The following is a 25619-nucleotide window of genomic DNA, read 5'->3' as shown; positions in this document are numbered from 1 at the left end:
GTTCGATTCAGATCACTAAATGAGAGCCGTCTGATTAGGACAATAGGAATAAGGACTAAAAAGCAAAGGGAAGAGCAGCGATCACTCACCCGGACAATCTGCGTGTGCTGGCGCTCCACGGCCAAGTGCAACGCCGTCTGCTGGTTTACGTTCTGTATGTCCAGACTGGCACTTCCCTGAGAGGAAGAAGGAAAGAGACAAAGTGCTTAAATCGCATTTGGCTGAGAGAGTCCTGTCTGGAAGTCGGTGCTCGTGCAGAACAAACCACGTTCAATCAAACGCCATTAGGGAAATCTGCAATGAACCTGCCAAAGAAATATGCAGCAAAGTAAACGACCTGGAATGCTTTCATACTTATAATGGACTGCATCCTATTGAACCCCCCCCCCCCCCCCCCAATCCACACTGCACCGGTCTAGAAACTACCCCTGTTTTATGGCGCATCTGCACGTTAGCACGCGCCGCATTCTGCTCCCACAGGCTGCGTTTGGAAACGTGAGCTACTGGGACGTAATTTGTATTCAGATATTCCCTGAATGAACCCCCTCAGCAACACGGACTCTCTGCACTGCTGCAGTGCAGCTTCTACTGCGGCTCGGCGGTGGAGGAGGCTCGAGTCACACTGGTGTGAACCCTCTCTCCCTCTAAAGACCTGCGCCTTTCTACTAGCGGCTAATAAAATAAGGAGGAGGCACAGGCGCTGCAGCTGGAGCATGGCTGCGCTACGGGGAAGCGTGAGGTTTAACACAGACGACTAAAACCTGAGCTCTAGTTCGGGATACGGAGCGGCTCCTGAGTCTCAAAGTCAGATCCTTTTCCTGATGTAGGACAAAACCAATGAAAGTAACGGAATGAGTGTGACAACGATGTTGGTCTACATCACTGCTTTTTGTTTTTTTAGTGTAAACTCCTCAGAGAAATTTTACACACAAAGTATTGGCACCCTTGCCTTGGATACTATATATATATATATATATATATATATAAAAAACACAACAAACAAACAAACAAACAAAAATACAATTACATAAGTAAAAATTTAGGCGGTTATACTCCATACATCGCTCTAAATCACTAGCTCTGTAACACCAATGCACCATGCTGTATGTAGTTAGCATAAGTGTTGGAACAGAAGAACATCGCATACATATATATATATTGTTTTTTTTTTTTTTTTTAACCTTGGTGCCAGATTTTACATAAGCAGGAAAGTGATTCTTCCTCTCATTTTTTTATTGGATGTCTGACTTGAGTGTTGACTCGCGTGAGCTCTGTGATGATCTAGCAAACGGCATGAGGACCACAAGGCTCTCGAGAGCTCTTTCCTGAGCCCTCCAACTGTAATTACTGTAAGTGGATCAATTATCAGCCCCAATTATTGTTGAGCGTTTTATGGTAGCTGTAAGCGCAGGTGCTTTCACACTTCCGAATAGATCAGAAAATCTTACAGGATTACTGACACTCCAGTTGGGAAACTGACTGTTACTATAGTGCATGGTGTGTGTGTGTGTGTGTGTGTGTGTGTGTGTGTGTGTGTGTGTGTGTGTGTGTGTGTGTGTGTGTACCTGGTGGACTAGAAGCTCTGCCACCTCTACATGATTGTTAAGTGCAGCCAGGTGAAGGGCAGTGTAGCCATCGTCTTTCTTCTCATCCACTATCCATGGCCGTGGCAGCTTGGATAACAGCACGCGCATGGCACTGAGAGAGAGAGAGAGAGAGAGAGAGAGAGAGAGAGAGAGAGAGAGAGAGAGAGAGAGAAGAAAGAATAAGAGAAATGGGAAGGAAAATATTTGAACGCAATAAACAAAGAAAGATGAGAAAGCAAGAAAGAAAGGAAATACACAAAGAAAGAAAAATTATGCAAAAGTGAGAGAGAAGAAATGAGAGAAAGATGAAAAGAAAAACCAAACGAAAAAAAGGGAACAAACAGAATATATGGAAGGAAATAAAGAAAAAAGGAAAAAAAGAAAAAAGAGATAAGCAAGAAAGAGAAATGATGAGAAAAGGGGAAAAAATCCAGAAAGATTAAAGGGGAGAGAGAGAGGGAGAGAGAGAGGGAGAGAGAGAGAGAGAGAGAGAGAGAGAGAGAGAGAGGTTAATCGTTTAGGTCTTGTAGGTGTAAATCTAAAACAACGGGATCAGAGAAAAAGAAGAGAGAGAATGTGGAGGACAATAAACGTGATCACTGATCAGTGTAAAGTCAGCGGCGGCACCAGGGCGTAACTCCTGAACACACTCTTACATTTCAAACACACATTCTGCCTACGAGGACACCACTGATTTTACGGCTAATACAAGCTGCTGGTAATGGAGGGCTTGCAGTGTGGGGTGTGAAGGTTATGTAAAGGGTACAGAGTCCTGGGAAGCACTGCAGGGCCTGACGTGAGCCCGGGAATCAGTTTCCTTCTCCTCTTCCTACATCCAGTCCGCAAGGAGCGACACACCGAGTCTGACTCCGGATCAGTGGGAGACAAAAACTGCTCAAAGACTGGAGTTGTGTTGAGGGGGAGGTGGTGTTAGGAAGCTGATTGGGAATCTGTGCGGCACCTGCAACGGGCAGGCAAACCTCTAAACGAGGGAAGCTTGAGATGAGAAATCGTTTACAGCTGGGGAAGAAGAAGAAGAAAAAAAAAAGAGTAGGTACGAGAGCAAAGGGTAAGCTGAGACAAGAGCAGGTAGAGAAAAGGTTGTGTGTATGACACGCAGGAGAGAAAGTATATGTAAGGGAATCGGGGGAGAGAAAAAAAACGCAGAGATGAGATCTGAGAAAGATTAGCGCTGCTGTCGTGAGTGTGAAGAGGTTAGGTTCGGGAGAACAGAAGCCAAACTGAGCGGAGAAAGAACGCAGTGCTCAGAAATTACACCACCTTTTTTTTTTTTTCAGTCTTATAAGAAAACTCGGCAAGCTACGCAGGCTTTATGACAGTTCTCACCGGATCTGACATCCCCAATCGATGCTTAAGCCAGATCAAGACTTCCAGGAAAGCAAGCGGGAAGAAATGGAGTGGGGGAGGGGGAGAAGAAGAAAAAAAAAAAATAAAGAGCAAAATTATAGAATACGTCTATCTTGTAGAACAAATTGATAAAAATGTCCGTATTGAGACGAGTGCTGGACTCCGGCAGCCTCTGGGGCTACACGATGGATTACGCTAAAACCAGCCTTTTTTTCTGAGAGAGAGAGAGAGAGAGAGAGAGAGAGAGAGAGAGAGAGAGAGTGAGAGAGAGAGAGTCAGCAGCAGTATATACACTCAGAGGGCTGCAGAGCAAAGCAGCTGCACTGCAGTGTACATGCTGCACACACAAAATCCATACAACCTCCATACATACGAGTTTGGTTTAGCGCTTATCTCCGGAAACCGATGCATTGTGATGGCATTTTAAATAGAGCCCATGACAAAAAAAAAAAAGGTCAATCAAAAGCACGATTATAATCCTACCTGAGGTCAGCGTTAATGTCCGACTCAAACTTAACCCTATTGGCGTTCCGTTTGCCGAAGAGTTCGTTTCTACAGAGATTGGGTTGTGAACCTTGGCGTTCTCCAGGCTGCGTTATTAGCTCTACAGTATATTGCTAATGTCTGTCCCAGGTCTTAGCCACTTGGGTAATGCAACTGCCAAGCTCACACAAACTGGGGTATAATTCTGGTTTGGGTTTTGCATCTGGACTCAACTACTTTTTCCATTACCAAGATATTTTGTTATAAATGTAATGCAAAAAAACAAACAAAAAACAATTGCAAAAATCATGCTCGAGTCTTAAGTCTTGCTGTACATGTGGTCCGCTGCTTTACCGGGATCACAAAGAAGAAAGTCTTTTGCGATGCCAGTCCCTAGTCTTGGTCACTCGGCCATGCAGCCCACCACACTGTTTATCTATAACTGCCGACCTCACACTTTAACCCGGTTTTAAATACGGCTTTGGTTTCGCGCTCGTGTCTGGACATATTTAATAGACGCAAAGACAAAACAGACAATAAACTGTGCAAATTTTGAACTAAATACTGTCTTGGCAAATAAAGCCCAAACACAAGAGATGGACTCGAGTCACGAGAACTCACATTCCCCTGATTGGGCAGGATTTCCTAGGAAGGCAAGCGTAAGGAAAAAGTGAGGGAACTACTTGGCACCGTCAGGCCCTAGATCCATGGGTTAACTTTTTCACTTGCGACAGAAGTGCGACGATATATCGAAGGTCATAGCGCCAGCATCAGACCCCAAACATTTGAGAAGCACTCCCTTGGCAAACGTGAACCCGGTCAGGTTTACTTTCAAAGAGAAGTGCTTGGCTCATGTACCCTGAGGGGGATCTCCTAGGCAAAGGAGGGGTAGCTTGAAGCTGTCAGGACTTGGCAGTTCAAACCCCTAATCTTGGTCCCTCAGTCTGGTCAAAAGTTGATGCTCACTTAGCACATTGGAGTGACAGGTTGGCAAAAAATAGGCAGACATTAATATTAATATGGCTTTCTGTCATTGCTGCATTGCAGTTATATCGAAATAAAAACTGCAGAATTCCAGGCTACGTGTCACCTTTAAACCTTTCGGAAAATGATTTGCTTAGCGAGGAAAAAAAAAAAATCTGCTATCAATTTGACTGACAAACGTTGAAGTTAAACAAGCGATCAACGCAGGAAAAAAAAAAAAGCAAGGAAGAAAAAAAAAAAAGAGGCGAAAGAGAAGCATGATGGAACTGGGTCACCCTGTGAGACGCAAAGGTCCCTTGGGTGTGCACCGGTAGGGTCTGTTGTCTCGAGCAGCAGCAGCGCTGTAATTTGTTGTAGCGCAGGAGCTCGATGCTGCTGAAAAAAGCTTGGCAGTTACACAGCACAGTTATATTCCTTCCTTGAGGTGGTCAGACAAACTTTGTCAAAGTAGCAGGGAGGGCAATAATCGTAATGGAAGACCAACCGCATATCCTGGCCATCATGCCCAGAAAGGAAGAGAAGTGGCATAAGCATGTCATAACTAAACAGTGTTAATAATGACATTGCGATGATGTGTATAGAAAAGAGAAAAAAAAAAATACTTGGACAAGCTCCTGTTCTCCCTATTAAACGAAGCCTGTTACGAATACCAGAATGCGCACTGTTATTCAAGCCATCATAACAGTTTGTCAAGACATCTGTTTCATCTCAGATATTCAGAACGTCTCTCGGTACAAAGCGAGGACTTGATCTGAAGAGTTGAATCACGGATGCTTCGTTTGGTTTTACACTCTTTAGACCAAATTTACAATTTGACCAATTGCCAGATAGGGTTAGTTATGCTGTCCTTTCCATCCAGACCGCACAACCAATCTGACATCAGAACACCACAACTAACGTCCAATCTCGATAGTAATCCAAAAGAGCAAAATTAGTTGTTCTATTACCCCTTTTCCACCAAAAAGAACCGGGTGCTGGTTCAGAGCTAGCGCTGGTGCTGGTTCAAAGTTGGTTCCACTGGCAAATCTTCTAAGAACCGGTTTGCCTTTCCATCGGTTAGAGAGCATCACAAAGCCGAGTGTGACGTCACTGTATACGTGTCACGTTACACAGCAACATTAGCGCAGCAGCGACAAACACAAACACAACAACAATGGCGGATGTTGCTTTACTGTTAATGCTCATGGCTTTGCGAACCTACATTAGCATCCAAACGCGGCGAATAAAACTTGTACGTGCAGCTCAATGTAAATTCTATTAACGGAGGTTGTAATCGATAAAGTACATAACGTTATTTTATCGTTAACACAGAAAAAAGTTAGCCTTAGCATGTAGCTACCCACTATCATGTGTGCTGATAATGTATCATATCGCGGTAAAGTAAAAGTATTAAACATTTTTATACTTAAGGTACATTATCAAATGCGCTAACAGTAGCCCCGCCCACAGCTCCTGACGCAAGCGGTTCTTAAGTCTAGACCAGCAACGTTTTGGTGCTACTTAAGAACCACTTTTCCTGGTTCAGAGTCGGTGCTTTGGCGGTCGAAACAGAAAGAACTGGTTCTAAATTAGGCTCCGAACTTGCACTCAAACTGCCTCGGTGGGAAAGGGGCAAATCTGTGATCAGCCTAATGGTGCTAGCCATTAAACCTGACCAAGGCACTCTGTCAGTCATGCGAGTAATGAAGCATAAGAAAGCAGAAAAATATATACTAGCTTAATTTAGAAAAAGAATGCGATCTACATACAATGTTTAGAAAAGGAAATGAATATGGTCGAAGGGACGTCTCGAGCGGCTCGATAAAGAGCAGCTAGTGTCAGCTGTGACTTGCATAAATTTCTCTTCGCTTTGACCTTCCTCTGTATTCATCAGTGCTAGACTACATGCTTTGATCTAATGCTATTCCAAGTATCGGAGTTGTCTGGTGAATTTCTAAAGAGATTGGCTTTTGCTATCGAGCAACCTACGTTTGCCGTTAGATCTAAACTGGGATCTTAACGCAAGGTCGATGGGAGGCAAAAATGAGCATGGATGACAACTCGCTTTAACAAAGTATTCATTTACCATTACAGATGGTCCTTATACAAATCGTTCAGAGTCGACGAGGGACCCGATGGCACAGTAATATCCATGACCCAATTATATATACATGCTCGGTTCCTCTAGGCAGTCTGGGAAAAAAGCTCATCATTTATCAGACTGCTTTGCTCTAATACCAGGGATTGTTTTGGTATAAATATAAATCAAAGTAGCGCTATTTAACATAGTTTTTTATTCGGGTGATCGTGATGTAGAAATGGTGACCGAGATACTCTAGAACTTTAAGCTTGAGCAAAACTAATACTGAAGGAATAAAGCAGAGATAAAAACAAAGAGAAGAGTTTTGGTCATTGTGTGATGCAGAATACGACGCCTTGGACCAGAGTTTTCGATCGGTGGCTGACTGCCGCTTAGCCGATGTAGATGGATAGAGCAGCCCTCTGCTGATATATAGCGAGGTTATAAATCTCAGCCTTTAAATCACTTCATTTCCACACCGTTTACCAGCTGTGAGGAAGTTAGATCCACCCGAGCGCAGTTTGTATACAGGCAACATTCAAGACCGAAGGACCGTGCGGGAAGTTTTAGCGGTTTTAATTATTGGGCTCGATATTAAAGAAGACTGAATAGAATAGTTAACATTATATAGCAAAATGTTTATTATATGTCAAAGCCATTTAACATGATGATGAAACACACACAGAGGGCACGGTGGCTTAGTGGTTAGCACGTTCGCCTCACACCTCCAGGGTTGGGGGTTCGATTCCCGCCTCCGCCTTGTGTGTGTGGAGTTTGCATGTTCTCCCCGTGCCTCGGGGGTTTCCTCCGGGTACTCCGGTTTCCTCCCCCGGTCCAAAGACATGCATGGTAGGTTGATTGGCATCTCTGGAAAATTGTCCGTAGTGTGTGAGAGTGTGAGTGAATGAGAGTGTGTGTGTGCCCTGTGATGGGTTGGCACTCCGTCCAGGGTGTATCCTGCCTCGATGCCCGATGACGCCTGAGATAGGCACAGGCTCCCCGTGACCCGAGAAGGTCGGATAAGCGGTAGAAAATGAATGAATGAATGAATGAATGAAACACACAAACATGATGTACTTTAGTTTAGAGGTTTTAAATTCTGACCATGAACCAACTAGCAAGAAATAAAACATCAAATGCATCAAACCCCAGATACGTTGTAATCTTTGGATAATTGTTGCTTATCACCAGAGATGCCTTCGGTTAAGTGTTTTCCCAAGACTCCCACCAGGAAATCGTGTAACTCTTGTGTCAGCAATAAAAGAGTAACTAAGTCCTACCAGATCGAGAGAAACAAACAAACAAACAAACAAATAAATAAATGATCACAAACCTCTAGTGCAGGTTGGAACGTTTTGCTAACAGCATAAATACTACAACATACCGGTTGAACTGAAATCTGGATAAATTTCTGGTGTCTCTCATATCACCACAGTGAAGAATAGAACTGCTAAACAGAAATGTTACCAAGTCTAAGCAAATGTCTCATTTTTAGCAATCCAGGCAAAGCTACAGACGTAGAGAAACGAAACTAACTCTACGTAGTCGCCAAATGAATTAAACGTGACGTTTTAGCTTTTTGGAAACGTATTAGAGATTTGGATCGACATGATTGCGTGGTCTCATGACCGAAAGCATTCTTTGATATGATACATAGTTCCAGTGGAGACAAACAAAAGCATGCGAGAAGCATTTTTGGTCTTCCCCCAAGTCTGGCCTGCTGCTTCTCGCTCGACTCGACTTCGGCGTTGTGTATAGCCCGTGTCTCTCGGAATTATACCAGACGAGTGAAACGCTTGGCATCTGGCCACAGTCTGATCCAAACCAAAAGGAAGCACAAGCTCTCAGATTGGCCCCTGGAGACTCGTTGGGCTGATACGTCCTTTGTCCTAGTCTTGGTTGGACACATGATTTTAGGGGAAAGGTCGGAATGTGCTAATCTTGTACCAGAGTAATCAGTAGCGCAACTGTATTTTAGATTATCGAAGGAAAGTGAGATTCGGATGGGGGCACGATTTCACACCGTATACGAGATAAAGAAGGAATAAGCAATGTCTGTATAAAGGAGGCGTCGTTGTTGCAACGTTTACTACATGGTCATCACACAAAAAAATCCACACATACATCCCACTGTAATACAAATGCTCTACTTTATTATTGAACTTGTGGTCAGCTTGATGATTAAAAGGTCACATGGAACATAAGATATATGTATGTACGCTATACCGATGTTTAAGTCCCTAAACCAGAGTTATTTTAAATGTCATCCATGTTTAATTCTTGTGTGTTTTGTTGAGCGATTCCTGGGCTTGGTACTGAAGAAAAAAAACAAAAAAAACAACAACACAAATCCTCCTTTCATAGGGGATACGACATGATGTCAATTTGGATGGGAATTGACATCATTAAAAAAAAATAAAGTAAAATCATACTAGTCAATCGTGCTAGAATATCTCACTGCTAAACTCCCAAGTTACGATGGGATGGCGTGGCTCTTTTTTCCTAAAGCGATAAATAATACGCCACGTTCTAATAAGCACCGTGTGACGCGGTCTATACTGCGGGGAGATGTAGTAAGTCCATAAGGTAAACTTTATGATTCCGAAGCTTGCGGCCAGAAAAGTTACACCGAAGTTCTCAAGGAGTCCGAGTATTCTGTCTGAAGCCGTATGTAGCTGCGGGCTAACCGTAATAAAGCGTCACGGTATTTGATGCCGCTTTAACCGTCGGTATCGATGAATTATTAATCAGAGCAAGCTGTCAATATACCTTGTTAAATTGGGAGAACACATTTCCAAACGGCACAAAGGAACGGATTAAGGATCCGTGGACGTGATGACGGAGAGCCGTGAGTCTGACCACACATCACAATACAATGTCTTTCACAGCCTGCTTTACGTATACAGAAGAGACGGAGCACGAGGTCGAAGGGTGGAGGCGGAGCTGCGGCTAGAAAGAATGTAAGCTGGAGCCCGGGAGATCGGCTGCTACAGGCTTTCCTCACCGCGACTCGGGGTGGCCTGCAATAAATCACTTTTATGCTGCGTGCCGCTCAGCAGCTTTAGCCACCCGATGATAGAAAGCTTTAAGGGAGAACGAGTGTACCAAGTGACTACTCAAGAAGCCTTGTCACAAGCGTTCGGGAGTAATAGGGCTTGCAGTGAGTTCGAAAGTGCACAATGCCAAGAATGAAATGGAGAGAGGAGGGAAAACTGTGGACTGTGGTCTTAATTTATATGTATGGCATTCACTTGCTTTATAGCAATCTCGTATAAATAAGAATTGGCCTTTAGACGGATCAGAATAAATAAACAAAAACAAAATCCTTGATTCTAAGAGCCAAGCCTAAATGATTCGGCAACCGATAACATTAAGGGAGGGGTTTGTCTTTCTCCAGGTGAAGAGGTCATAGTGATTAAATCGGCTGGTTAAAACTCTCGCAGGTCACCAACGGCCGCCCGTTCCAGCCCCGCCTGCGAGGTACAGAAGTGATTCATGACGCACTTTGTTAAGTTCAAATTGGAGCTCGGCACTTATTATATAGGCGCGCTTCGACTCGGGAGACAGACAAGGCTGTGTCGTAAACTTTATTTGTGTCTCTTAGAAAGCAATTTGGAAAGAAGTTGAAGGAATGCTTTTAGGCACTATGGCTAAATTTTGACTAGAACCGTTCTGGATATTGAAAACTTTCTTGGCTTGCTGTGTGTCAGCTCAGGGAGGTAAATAACGCCTGGAAAATGCAAAAGAAAACCCCGCCATGTGATGGGGTCGTCCGTAGTCATCTGCTCGGTTTGTTGCCTTCAGCCAGCCAAACAGATCCATAGCTATTAAAAAGGTTGCTTTGTAAAAATAACTAGTTTGTTGTTTTATAAAACACGTAACACAAAGTTTTGGGAGGGTTTCACAATGCTGAGAAGTGGAAGTCTTGGAATTTTTTATTATTTCCCCTCAAACTCTATACACTCTCATTCATTCATTCATTCATTTTCTACCGCTTATCCGAACTACTCGGGTCACGGGGAGCCTGTGCCTATCTCAGGCGTCATCGGGCATCGAGGCAGGATACACCCTGGACGGAGTGCCAACCCATCGCAGGACACACACACACACTCTCATTCACTCACACACTACGGACAATTTTTCCAGAGATGCCAATCAAGCTACCATTAGGTTGGTAGGTCTATCCACTTTATTGATGAAAATGACAACGATAAAACATAGCAAATTGGTGTCAAAGGTAGCAATGATAAAAGACTAACCATCTGAAAGCGTAAAATGTGTAGCAGCCTAATGACTATGGTGATGTCCTACCAATCAGAAGAGCGCAAGTTTGGATCCATCAAGCTGCCATTGCTGGGCCCCTGATCAAGGCCCTTAACCCTCAATTGCACAGTCGTATAAAATGTGATAAAACGTAAGTCGCTCCGGATAAAAGCATCCGCCAGATGCCATAAATGTAAATTTCATTTAACGCACGCCGCCACATCCTTTTGTGGGTCTTTCCTTTATTGACAAAGTTCTCAGTTAAACCGTAAGGGTCGAGGAGATTGATTGGCATTGTTAGTTCCCGTCAGGAAATGATACTCCAGAGCAACGGCTCACATTTGAGCTAAACGCTGGGTCGTGAAAAAAAGACGAAGGTTGCTAATTGTTAGGCGGATAATGACTGAAAGCATTTCCAGCATGTCGAGCTGTAGGTAGAAATAGCAAACAAGAGCCGGTGAATATGTTGTGGTTTGTTTGGCCATGTCTCGTGGCAGAGAAGCATTAGTCAGGGGAGTGCATTACACCTGGCACGTAGTCAATCCTTGTACGACCCATAAATACAGAGCAATCGAATGGCTATATATTTAGGGCTGACAACAGAGTAATTGAATTGCACTTCACACAATCCGAGAAAAAAAAAAGAGAGAGAGAGAGAGAGCGAAACAAACCGGATCTGAATGGTAATGCACAGCAATTAAGAAATTTGGTCAATGAGTCAATGCTAATCTTAAGGATTAGCTTTTAGATAATGGATCTAGGAAGCTGGAAGATAACTAATAGGTACCAGTGGCGTAACATCGTGTTAATATCTCAATCTGTTTATCTGCTACAAATATCTGGAGATTTAATTGGGTGTGGCTTGAAAACGATCTAGTTATATATATGACAAAAGAAGATGTCAAAATGCCAGAACTGGCACTGCGTTGTGAATTATTATTTATTTTTTTAAATCTGGGGGCACGGTGACTTAGTGGTTAGCACGTTTGCCTCACACCTCCAGGGTTGGGGGTTCGATTCCCGCCTCACACCTCCAGGGTTGGGGGTTCGATTCCCGCCTCCGCCTTGTGTGTGTGGAGTTTGCATGTTCTCCCCGTGCCTTCGGGGGTTTCCTTCGGGTACTCCGGTTTCCTCCCCCGGTCCAAAGACATGCATGGTAGGTTGATTGGCATCTCTGGAAAATTGTCCGTAGTGTGTGTGTGTGTGTGTGTGTGTGTCCTGCAATGGGTTGGCACTCCGTCCAGGGTGTATCCTGTAATCCTATCTGGTCAGTCCAAAAGTTTTCACCAAAGCTACAGCCTTACACCAATACCCATGTTTAACTCTATACATTATCGGGCTTATTAATGCACTATAAGGCTGTATGTAAAACAAACAGGAAGGAAGAATGTCTTCAATCCCTGAGTTGGTGTTCAACTCTGGCCAGACCTGAGGTCCAAGTTTTGATCGAAGAAGAGGGGAATAAAAACAAACAACTCCGTTTGGTTAAGTAGCATGTTTATGTTGCACTTTAGTACTCGTAAGACCTGATTGCAATTTTCTCTCTCACGCCTTGCTCTTTCACACCCAACTGTGCACGTTACTAAGTATAGAGGTAAGCAGAGGCAAGATCTACTGTACCATATGCAGCATGTTCCGGGACTATTTAAAAGAGGACTGACTAAGACCCACACACACACACACACACACAGAGAGAGAGAGAGAGAGAGAGAGAGAGAGAGAGAGAGAGAGAGAGAGGTGGTGGTGATAGTGTGCTTGTGTATGTGGTGGGGTGGAGGGGGTTCAAAATATGCCAAGAAATGGAGGGAGGGAACTATTGAAAAGCACAAGAAGGGGGGAAAAGGGAGTGAGTGAAACACAAGTGGGACCATGAGAGACCACTTTATTTGGCAGTACTAAAAATAGAGCGGCGAATGGCAGCCAGACGAGCAGGTTCTTTGCGAAAACGCAGCCGAGCTTCTTGCCTTGCAGGATGCACAATCGATAGGTGGAACATCGGATGGTCGGCTTCCCGGAGCTTGTGCACCACCGTGGCGGCGTCGGCACTGGTGGTGCTGTGGAAAGGAGAGGAAGGGGGGGTAGTGGAGGAGAAAGAAACTGCTCTGGGGGTGGAGGAGGGGGTTATTTTTTGCTCCACTTGACTAAATATGGTCACAGGGAGATGAGCGAGACCCAAGAGAGAAGCATAGTGACTGATGTGAGCAGGGTTTTCCCTCCGCCCCAAAGTGCAAACAGTTTCGAGCTCTGCACTGCGCCGCGCCGTGGTGCGCCCGATCCTTGATTTCCGATCTCTGATCTTTGACCTTTTTCCTGCATGCAAACCAATCCGCACAAAAGAACGCTGATCTTCGCAGATCCTCGTCTCACCTTTGATATTTTCCTCACGGCAAATAAAGGGAGTCGTCATAAAGACTTATCGGCCGTTCCCAGCATGCTACACCTTGCATACTAATCAGAAAGACACATCCTTGTTAAAAGAAGCGACTTTTTTCTTTCCCCAGGACTTCTGAGGAAAAAATGACAAGGGTAAAATGTTCTGTAATAAAAATAAGAAGAGCTATAGAAAGATAGGGCTTGGGGGATGCAAAACTGGAGCACGGGCACCTCGAAGATCTTTACAGAATCTCCCGATCATGCTTGCGCGCACACACACACACACACACACACACACACACCAGAGACGATTGTAAGGAAAAGTGCTGCAATTATATCTGCCTGGCTTTACAGTAGCAACAGCAGCTCCTCGTGTCAGCCTGATGCCTATCCTTTCCTAAAGGTAAGGGTGCCTTCTTCTATCTCCAGCTTCACTGCTCCCTCGCTCCCCTCCTCCCATACTAGACTTACACACTCACACTCTCTCTCGCTCTCTCTCTCTAGCACACTCTCTTCATACCCCTTCAACCCCACCCCCTGGTTAGAGCAGCTGATTCAGCGAGTCGGCATCCGATGGCTGCAGCATCTGGAAGAACTACGCCGGAGGTCATTACAGCTCTTCACATAGAGAAGAAAAACCAGAGAGGGAGGAGTGGAGAGGCGAGATGAGAAAATGCACTGCCAGGTAATATATGCTCCGTGCGCCACGCGTCCTCCCTCTGAGTGATACTTTGCATCCCAAAGCCGGACGATCCGCATTGACGTCTTTTCCCCCCTTTTCTCTCTTCAGCATGTGGCTCGTCAGACTGCATGAAGAGTGCATGCGTGCATGCATGAAGAGTGCGATTTACTGTTCTGCAGCGACAGAGCTACTGCTATCGGATGAAGTGACTGCATCTCATTGGGATGCGCCTCCGACTCAACCTTTTACAGGAAAGGCAATACGGAAGCAGGTGATGCTGGAACTGGGGGAAAGTTGCTACTGTCCACATGGATTTCTTCTCTCGCTCTCTCTCTCTCTCTCTCGTTTTCATCCTCCCTCCCTTCCTCTCACACTCTCTCTCTCTCTCTCTCACAATTCCAGTGCTGCCCAGGCAAGCAGTCTGCTGCAGCACAGGCTTCTCTAGCTCATTAGCCACTTATGGCTGCAGCGCAACTGATATCTAATGAAGAACTCCTTAACTTAAATCCACTCCTTTATAAAGAACCGTCATTACTTGGACCTCTGGCTTGGACTTTTCCACTTTGCAGTACTTCAGAATGGAATACAGTTTTCTGCTGGGGCACTGACACACCTTTACAACAAATTCTTTTGATACGTGACGGCCCACGTTTTATTTCTGGAACCTTACATGGAGTTCCTGGACACGTCCCATCACGGTAGGGAGAAAGGTTTATGTTATCTGGAGAGCTCCTGTTCAAAAGACGCTGGTGTCACTGTAGGACGCAAGGTGGGGGGTTTGAGATCTGACTGACGGAAAACAGCTGTGGTGGTGTATTAATTCTGTTGGGTGGTGGGGTGGGAATGCTTCGCAGGGTAGCTCCTGGGTATTTGTGTCAACTACTAAACTGATGACTCTCAGGATAATAACACTTTTTTTTTTTTTTGTGAACGCTGCAGCACCACCACCTCTACTCCCCCAATGACCACTGGAGAGAAAACACCCTTATTTTTTCTTTTGCCTGTACAAACGCAATGAGGCCTTGAATCCCAAAGAAAGCCCTCCCACGTTGGACCTCTCGGATCTCTGTGACATTTCCTAAATGGGACGTCATAACTCGGACCCGGGACTTTGTGTCCACCCCCTTTCGAAAATAGTGGTGTCACCGGCGCGGCCAACCATTCACGGATCGCGTTCAGTCATGCAACGCCAACATATCTAACTATGTCAAGCACTAAAACTCATCCAGGATTTCCACCGGTGCCCAGAATAGCAAGTCTAAGTGCCCTTCTGTTATTTTTCCACCCTCATCCTGTCCTCCTGGGCCTTGTGTCCGATAGGGCTTCAGCAGGGAGGGAGGGAGGGAGGGAGGGAGAGGTAGGGGGTGAAACAGGGGCGGCGTTGACTTGTGGAATGTGTGGAGCTAGAGCAAAGATTCATTAGAGAGTGACTGAACATTTCACGCTAGCACGCAAACAGTTATCGATCTCTAGCGTCCTCGGCTCAGCTGCCGCTTCTGAAGTGCATGCAATCAGAAGACAAAATGGGACATGAGTAAACTGCGCTGTAAGAAAAACGGAGAGGGCTTAAAAAAAAAAAAAAACCTCGGTGTACCAGGGCCAATCCGCAACTGCTGAGTGAGCATTAGCCCTTGCATGTGACCTCTGGCCTCGCCTGTGTACCTAAAGCCCAAATCCCAGTCACAATAGCTTCCTGTTCCACTTGGATCAACCTCGATTTCAAACATCAGCACCCGGACCGATATAGGACTAGTGGACGTGTTCGGACAGCTGCTTGGAAAAAAAGAGATGGTAAAATGTGTGTATGAAGGATTGTGCCTTTAATTTACAGGATTTTATAATGCGCTACCCCTCGAGGAGTACAGAGATGAGACGGCAAGGACGCTCTCCCTCGTGCCGGTTCTTTTTCAGGACTTTTTTTTTTCTCCTCAGGACAAAAGCTTCTAGCCACCTTTATTTTCTTTCCATCAGAAGTCCTGGGTGCTGCCGTTGTCAGTTTTTTCCCTTGTGGATCCTCATCCGATCTCTAGAGGACGACCAGGGTCAGTGGAGCAGACGGTACAGTGTGGACCCGTACGCTCTTAATGTATGCTGGTGAGAACAGCCAGTTCTGATGGGTTGGGTGAGAACGAGCCGGCAGGTCTATTTTAAAGCTCTGCTCAAAGTCACCTTACGTTATATACAGAGTATTGCCATAAGATTGCACTGTGCAGAGAGACGGAGGGGGGGCGGCTGCGCTTCTTGGACTAACCCAGAACACAAATGCTTGTGGTTGTATATCAAATCTTTGATGTTACCAGAGCAAACCAAAAAAGGTAAGGATGCTGAGCTTTGCTCCGGGGTTACCGACTTGGTGTACATACTTCTTTATGTGCCCATATGGACATATGATAGCTATGGAATGTAAAGAAGTATGTATTCTTGGTCAGGTGCTGATCATCAAATCCAGGTTGGTTACAGGTGAGTATAATCGTGTTGAGTGTTGCTCGGGTGGCTGAATTTAAAAAAAATAAATAAAAAATGCAGAGCACGTATTCTGGAAGAAACCGTCGGAGATCCTCCCTAATAAAGTCATTTGCATGCTAGATAACAAACAGGAGCAAGACTGCTAGCATGATGTACGATTTTATTTAACATGGCTAATTTTTAACAGGTGGTTACTGCAACACGAGCTCATCAGAAAGACAGTGATTGGTGATTTGCTGCAATACAGGCCTTGAATGACTGCCAGACACATCTCTGCCTGTACCTCTGCCATGGCTGAACGATTAATGACGTAATCTTTTTCCAGAGTCCTGATCGTCCAAAAAAAAAAAAAAAAAAAAAACACTTGAAGGGAATTTCTGAGGAGACCCATCTAGAAAAAAAAAATGCACTCGCTTATCAAGATCCCATTGATCCTGTTTTGTTCACATTTGCGAGGCTTGACAAAAGCTTTGACGGGCCACAAAAGTCAGATTAGGACATAGAAAGGTGACAAAGCAGGAAATTCCAGCTGTCAGCTGATTTCTTGACAAAAAGATGAGGCGTTTTAGAGGGACGAGATGTTCTACGGTGTTCTACGTGCTGGATTACGTCACGCTTTCTGAACATTCGGAGTTAGCATAAAGATAACTATTTCATAACCCTCCTCTAAAGTATGTGGTTTGTCCTCAACACGAGGCCTTGACACACTTGATTTATAAAGATAAATAGCCAGAAAGTGAGAAGCCTTAATTGTGTTGGAGGTGAACAGCAGGGGAGATAATGAAGGGCAATTTTCAGATAGTGTTAATGCCTTTGGTTGGGATTGAGACAGAAAGGTTGTGAGGTGACTCCTCTTTCTACCCCGCACTCTCCCGTCTGGTCATAGTGGCACTTTGTTCTTTCCAAATTTGTGCTGTTGGGTCACCGCTATCGCTCGTGTATCCGCCACTCCTCCCGCCCCTTTACCCCCTCGGCCTGACAGACATCCACAGCAGATGCTGACATTATAAAACGTTCAGCTGCCGTCTCTGGCTTTTGCCCACTTATGGCCTGCATATTTAGGGGTTTGAGAGTAGCCTGGGATGCCGCGAGCGAGGAGGGGGATCGGCGTTGTAAATAGCACTTCACCACCCGATGCTTAACAAGTGCCATATTGAGCACAAGCCGTAAAACAAAACAAAAAAACAACACATTATTCTTTAACAGGGTGCTGAAACTGTTGTCTTGAGGAATGCACAAATATCAGCATTTGTTTTCTAACATCGGTACGACTCTCCGAGGAGCACTTTCCCTCCCCACTCTCTGTAATTAAGCTGGAAAATGATCAAAGCTTCGCAGTGCACCATGGGACGCTGGCGCTGGTATGGGTAGAGAATGTGATGACTGTAACAGAGCGAGTAGGACATGTGACGAATGCCGGAGCGACACCAGGCCCTATCCTTCAGCTGCTGTAATTGCTACCTGACTCCCCAAAATGGCTCAAGTGTACCAGGACAGATTATTATTATCCTTTTCTTTGGCCGCAATTTTTCTTTCTCGGGCTCAGAGCGGAATAAAGGGGACGCTGGTTTGCCAGAGGGTGTTTGGGGATGCTGAGACGTAGTGGGAAGTCAATAACACGATCCTGCTGTGTTTGGACAGAAAAGGAGCCGATCCCTCGAGTAACGGGTCAGGTGAAGTGTTGGCGCAGGAGGTTCTGTTGTCTCCGGGTCGGACTGTCCCACCGCCGGATCCCGCGCTGACGAGCCCAATGCTTTGCTAAAGCTGGTAAAATGGAACCAAATCACATCTTCAATGGATTTGGTCCCCTTCAACCAGCTGTAGCTATGCTTTGATGACAACAGGAACGGTTCTGCTTCTCCCATCGTGGTGCGCTTTTCATTCCATTCAAATGAGGGCAGAAATAATTTATTTATTTGTTTCGATGATAGCTGGGCCTTTTGATGATAGAAAATGAATATTAGGACAAATTATGCCAATGATACATCTGATCCGGTGTGTGTGTTGTGATGATTACGACGACGGTTCACGACAACAATTAAAGAGGGATTAAAAGCTAATAAGGTACCGCGAACGTCATTTCGTTCGTCTTATTTTTTTTTTCTCTTCTTTTCTGTATCATTTCATTTATAAGAAGATCGGATCATTTATATAATGAATTGAACTAATTTTACAAAATTTGTTTCATTTCAGTCACACAAACTCAACGGGGAAAAAAACGAAGCTTTAAACTGTAACATTTTTCATATATATACACAAAAAAGTGTCCAGTTTTGTCTATTAAGTGTCAATAAATATTTACAAATATTAAAGAAAACTTCGCTCTATTTTCTTTACTGCAGTTAAAGTTATTTAAATCCAGATTAAACAGATTTTTTTTCCTTCTCTTCGGTGTTTAAAAGTTTTGAAATTATGAAACCAATTAAAATCTCTGACCGGTGTTCGTTTTTTTTTTTTTTCAAACCTTTATTGTAAAGCACAGTACAATATTTTATTTATTTATTTATTTATTTATTAAACATTTATTGCATTAATTTACTTCTATTTGTTTAATGAAATTTTACTTTTAAATTTTTTTTTGCGAGGGAAAAAAGCAATTAAAATGAATAGAAAACAGCTGTAAAATGTTAAACGTATTTTTTCAAAATAAAAAATGAAACGTTACAAACAAACAGAAATTAAAACTAATGGCAAACTGACTATAACATGGACTAAACTTTAAATTTATTAATCTTTTAATGTGAACTTATTTCTGGGAACATTAAATAAAACTGAAACCTTTTTTTAAATGTCACACGTCACGTGTTGAGGTTTTTTTTTAACGTTTTGTGAATGTAGCTCAACATGAGTTATATTGCTTTTATATGTTTCTTTTATATCTGTCAGTAATTATTATACATACTTTCCAGAAATAATTTTCCTTTCCAGAAAAAAAAACACTCTAAATTGACATTTGTTCAGTTCATTTCCTGTGTGTGTGTGTGTGTGTGTGTGTGTGTGTGTGTGTGTGTGTGTGTGTGTGTGTTTGAATGCATTCTGTATAAATGTTTGCTCTCTGATGTCTTTATCTTTAACTCAGTGTTCAGGATGATCAGGTTTCGTGCAGTAGGGGGATATCAGTGCTGAATACAAAAAAGCACAGAAGAGTTTGCTGAGAGTTAGCTAATCCAGAACACACACACACACACACACACACACACACACACACACGCGCATACACACACCTTCATGCCTTATACAGGCAGTGGGAATGAGGAGACACTGCGACAAGCTCGGTCTCTGAGTAATCTGGTGTAGAGAGGAGTGCGGATAAAAGCCAGATGCTATAGAGCATGGGGGGTTGTACACACACACACACACTCACTCACACACACACTCACACACACACACACTCACACACACTCACACACACTCACACACACACTCACACACACACACACACACACACACACACACACACACACACACACACACACACACACACACACACACACACACACACTCAGACACACACACACACACTCACACACACACACTCACACACACACACTCACACACAGAGACACACACAGACACAAACTCACAGACTCACTTACGCACACTCACTCACTTTCACTCACTCACACGCGCACACTCACCTCACCCACACGCGCACACTCACCTCACCCACACGCGCACACTCACCTCACCCACACGCACACACTCACCTCACCCACACGCACACACTCACCTCACCCACACGCACACACTCACCTCACCCACACGCACACACTCACCTCACCCACACGCACACACTCACCTCACCCACACGCACACACTCACCTCACCCACACGCACACACTCACCTCACCCACACGCACACACTCACCTCACCCACACGCACACACTCACCTCACCCACACGCACACACTCACCTCACACACACACTCACCTCACACACACACACACACACACACCTCACACACACACACTCACCGCACACACACACACACACACCACACACACACACACACACTCACCTCACACACACACACACACACACACACACACTCACCTCACACACACACACACACACACTCACCTCACACACACACACACTCACCTCACACACACACACACACCACACACACACACACTCACCTCACACACACACACACCTCACACACACACACTCACCTCACACACACACACACCTCACACACACACACATTCACACAGACTCACTTACACACACACGTGCAGACTCACTTACACACACACACACACACACACGCAGACACACACCTCTCTCATTATATGTATATTTTTTTAAACACCATTTATGTTGTTTTATACTTTCTGTCACTGCTGCTATTTTTACACCATTATTATTCTCCTATTACTCTTTTAAAGACTGTTTTTCTCTATTGTTTTCTTTTTAAACTTCACACTATAAACCTGTTTAGCTCTACAGCTCTACAGCTCCTGGGTTTCAAGGAAACATTTTCTACTGAAACCTCTTCCTGTCCTCGTTACTCAGAAAGATGTATTCACACACACACACACACACACACACACACACACACACACACACACACACACACACCAGCTCGCTGAAGAGATCTTCCTCGTGCCGGAAATGCGGACGCTAAGGCTGTAGTCGAGATGATCCTGGATTGTCAAAATCATTTGAAAAAAATCTGCCTCTTACTGGTAATTAACAAACGGCTCGACCTGTTTATTTATACATATATAAATAAATAAAAATGTCTAAAGTGTATAAAATGTGCAGTGAGGCCTCTGCAGGGTCTGTTGCAAATGCTGCTGTAAGTCACGGGCTATTAATCGCATTGTTTGGGCTGCTGGAAGCTAACGCTGTGACAGCACTGTAAACAGAGCGACAAAGAGGGACGACACACACACACACACACACACACACGCACACGCACACACCCTTTTGCTACAGCAAAAACATACCGCCACGAAATCAACTTTTTTAAAGAAGCTTTCTGTTTGTATTGCAAAACTATCAGCTCTTATAGGGCTTCTGTGTAAAACCCTAAATGTTTCATGTTCATCAGAATTCGTTATCAGATTAAAGCGTCAGTTTATCTGCATCCGTTTTTCTGATTAAACTCCTCCAACACGCTTGGGTTCACGTCGTATCATCCCGGACTACTGTATCATGTGGGGCGCACAAACTTTTGCACTGAAATGCAAGTTATTGTCCAGCTGGTCGAACGGCTTGGGAAACGGTGTGGCTGGTTAATACCGAGCCGCGTTCTTATTCACCGTGACATGAAGACAAATAACAACCAACTCCCCACCCCCCTCAGAGAAATCGCCAAATAAAAACACGCCTCCTTTCCAGCTTTTCGGAGCTCTGATGTTTGACAAACCCATGCACTCACAGCTCAGTGTGGCAGTGAGAGTTTTCCCAGCAACAACCTCTTCTAAACACTGCGCACGGCGAAAGCGTCTCCAGGTGGAGTATCGTGTTGCCGCCACCCAAAACGCAGGCATGGAATTGATTCCGATTAAACGGAGCGTTGCAGTAAAATAAAGTCTAAGTTTAGATACGAGGTGCCTAACTGCATCCCGCGGAGGTAATAAAAACATCCCAGGATATCGCTAGCAAGAAAAGCACAAAGTGTGAGTGTGTGTGTCTGTGTGTGTGTGTGTGTGTGGAGAAGCCCACGCTTCCTATTTAAAATATACAAAATTTTACTCGGACTTTAAAACGTGTCCGTTTTGTGACTTGGGAAAACAGAGGCAGCTCGAGTGAGACATAAACCTGAGTGTAACTCGCCGCTGTGACACTTTCAACTGAACTCCTGACAAAACAAACAGACTCGGAATCGACTCCGAGTCGATTCCGAAGTGACTCTGATAAACCATGACAGAACTGAAGTTTTTTTTTCCAGCAGATCTCGGCTGATAAACTGAGGCACGAGGCACAAACCGGGCCAGAGGACAGAGTCGTGGTGATCCTGAAATCCCACATGGACTTAGAAAAACACACACGATGATCTGTGGTTTGTGTTCAGCTCTATGTTCTGTGTTTTATATACACGTACACGTATATAGCCGCCGTCCGGACATATCTGCTACGTTCCAAAGTGATATTCTTTATGGAGGAGATGATGGAATAAAGATGGAACCATGAAAACTTTGCCCTCTTACAAATGTACAAACTCCAGCCATTTATTCTCAACCAAGAGATCGCCGGAAACAGGAAGTGTGTCGACTTTCTAAAGACGCTGGGAAAAAAAACAACAACTGCAACCCAAAAAAACTGAAGCTTCCTGAGAGCTTTCCAACACCTTCACACTAACAACGCAGCTCAAACACTCATGTGACGGAAGAGAGAAGCAGCTGTACCTGGGGTTCCCCCGCAGCGCTGCGTGATGGAGAGCGTTGAAGCCGTTGTTGTTGGTGATGGTGACGTCGGCGCCGGACTCCAGCAGAACGGACAGCATGTCGTCTCTCTTCTTGCTGATGGCGTCGTGGAGAGGCGTGTCTCCCTCCGAGTCCTACGAGGAGCACAGAGATCCGCTGTTACGCGTAGGTCCGGGAACCCGTTAACGTAACGTTAGCTCCGCCCTTTTAGCAAGGTTTACCTGAAGGCTTGGGTGGCAGCCGAAGTCGAGCAGCGTCTTCACCACCTGCAGGTGACCCTTGTTGACTGCGATGTGCAGCGGCGTCTGTCTACGCTTGTTCCTGGCGTTGAGATCGGCTCCGCCTCGGTGCAGGACCTCGATGACCGAGCCCTCGTCCCCAAACGAGGCGTGATGAACCGCACGGTCTCCGTCCTTATCCTTCACAACGAGCAAAATTCCGGCGTAAACCATTTGCATATTAATCTTTACACTTAACAAGCGATCGACATTTTGGTCTATTTCCAATTTAGTCAGCAGTTTTCAAACATCACCCACAATGCAGTTCTACAGTAGGATTTACCCCCCACTTCCTTTCTACCTAAAGAGGTAGCGATGCGGCAGCGCTTTAAAACTGTAGCCCACCCACCCCCTTTTCACCTCCAGATTGGTATATACTAATAGCTCCGTCTGTAACAGGAGGAAGATGAAACTGTTTTTTTTCTGCTGAATAAACAGTAAACAGAAACTAAAGCCGAGAGACAAGACTGAGGAATCGTTAACGCTAGTAGTCTGGACTTGTGGACGGCATAAATTTAGCATAAATTCATTTTGGATACAGAAACAAATGAACAAATCTCTAATCACAACACAAACATGATGAATATTATATCCGCAAATTTTTTCCCCCTCTTCTGCATGAACAAGCTCTCAGAGGCCTGTGATTGGCTAGCGACGCTGATCGACGGGTGAGAAACGACACGCACCGCCCACCCTGAGAACTTCTTCCTTTTATCTTTACTTAAAGATGAGAAAAAAAGAGATGTGTGATGTGAACGAGAAGACTAGCAGATCTTTGCGTCCAAAGTCGCAGACATTTTTTTCACGGAGAATTAAAGCCGTCGTTTTTTTCAAACGTTTAGAACAAACTAAGGTTTCAAATAAATAAATAAATAAATAAATAAATTCCATCCCCCCCCGCACAAAAATGTAAATATTTGAATCAAATTTGCACAAAAATTTAAATATATTTTAAAAATATTACTTTAAATATAGTATATTTTAATTTTAGTATATTTTTAATTTTTATATATATTTTTAACAAATACGATCTTAATTTTCAAAGATTACATAAAGAAGTAAAAATAAAAGGTTTTTTTCCCTTGTATTTTCTCTGAAAAATCCTACACAACCTTGTTTACTTGTAATATTTTATATTCTTTAAGTAATGACAAAATCAACAAATACTCATTTTTTTAATCAAAAAATTCATCGTTTTATTAATATTATTTAAATCTGTGTAGAAAAATTAAGAACGATCAGATTTTAACGTTTTTTATTTCATGTCAATTGTAGATTAAACGCCCTTTATGTTTATTCATATTTTGGATTATTGGACGACTAATAAAACAAATTATAATTGCCATTTTTTTATTATTAATATTAGTATAATATTTAGAGCAGAAGAAACTTATATATTTATTACTATTACTTGCTTTGACGTACGTTTTAATATTAAATAAAAATTTATCATCATCAACATTACTTGAGAATCATTTCTACTGACTTTATAATCCTGTAATATTCATATTGCTTCTTCTTCTTCTTCTTCTTATTATTATTATTAAATATTTTGATTTCAAGACCCTTAAAGTATTTATGATGCAAGATCTCATATTTTAAGCCTTGTATCAGATCTGGATACACAAACTTTCTATGTTATTACAGTCACATAATAATTACATAATATTGCTCACATTTTGAATACTTTAATGAAATGATGTACTGACGTTATTTCTGACACCCATCGCTATGTGACTGTGTGAACAGTTGGAAATAATCTAGAGTAGAAACGATGCGACTGAATCCCGACGGCGGTGACGGCGTATGGTGAAGGAGTGTTACGTGAACGTTTGTGGTGATGGTCTGGAGATGCAGGACCAGGATTACCTCAGCCTCCAGGTCCACGTTGTGTTTCAGCAGCAGCTTGAGGACGTCCACGTGGCCGTTCTGACTCGCCGCCTGCATGGCCGTGTGTCCTGCGCACTGCCCGTTCACCTGCAGGGGGGAAAAAAAGGCACGGCTGAGGCAGACGTACACAGGAATACACACGTATATAGATGTGTGTGTGTGTGTGTGTGTGTGTGTGTGTGTGTGTGTGTGTGTGTGTGTGTGTACCCCTGTGTGCGCTCGGGTGTGTGATCTGCAGCGCTGCGGTAAGTTAAAGCAGCGTGTGATGGCATGAATATTGATGCCCCGGCTCCTTGGAGAGCTCACAGGACACGTCTCGTCCTGACGGGCGGAGCGCTCGGACGCTCAGCCCCTCCTTTTCCTTCTCTTTCCTTTCTCACTCTTCTCTTCTTCTCATCCCCCCCTCTTTCTCTTGCTCTCTTTTCTACACGATGAGTGCTGAGTGGACCGACAGACAGGCCACTGCGCCACTCGCTGCGCCATTTTTTTTTCCTTCTAATGGTCCTCGTGTAAGTGTTACAGAGGGTCAGCAAACTACGTCCCGTCCCGAGAGGAGCAGGAGGCCGCTGCAGCTACACAGCAGCTAAACGGGACTTCAGACTCACAAAAAGGTCACACGAGTGTCTAAAGATCGGCGAAAGCTGGAACCGAGCCGGGATTTATATTATAGTACCGACTAAATAACACTAAACTGTGGTAAGTTCTCAAGACCTAAAGGTGTGAGCAGGAAATGTGCACATTTACATCGACGGATTTCACTACAGGCCATTTTATACCCAGACAACTGAACACATGCTGGTTTAAAACCA

General features: G+C 44.2%; 1 protein-coding gene across 8 annotated transcripts in view; it reads right to left on the bottom strand.

The window, feature by feature from the left end:
- mib1 (MIB E3 ubiquitin protein ligase 1) overlaps nt 1-25619 on the bottom strand; it is a 54513-nt gene that overhangs the window by 13254 nt on the left and 15640 nt on the right. For all 8 annotated transcript variants that reach the window (XM_047806309.1, XM_047806308.1, XM_047806310.1 and 5 more), the window contains 5 exons: nt 24790-24897; nt 22864-23061; nt 22625-22776; nt 1566-1698; nt 90-176 (listed from right to left, as the gene is read on the bottom strand). In XM_047806309.1, the coding sequence (XP_047662265.1) occupies nt 90-176; nt 1566-1698; nt 22625-22776; nt 22864-23061; nt 24790-24897 (678 nt within the window). The remainder of the gene's footprint in view (nt 1-89; nt 177-1565; nt 1699-22624; nt 22777-22863; nt 23062-24789; nt 24898-25619) is intronic.

The sequence above is a fragment of the Tachysurus fulvidraco genome, chromosome 22 (assembly GCF_022655615.1).
Source record: "Tachysurus fulvidraco isolate hzauxx_2018 chromosome 22, HZAU_PFXX_2.0, whole genome shotgun sequence".
Lineage (NCBI taxonomy): Eukaryota > Metazoa > Chordata > Actinopteri > Siluriformes > Bagridae > Tachysurus > Tachysurus fulvidraco.
Note: the sequence above shows the minus strand (reverse complement) of the source record. Positions and strands in the feature narration are given on the sequence as shown.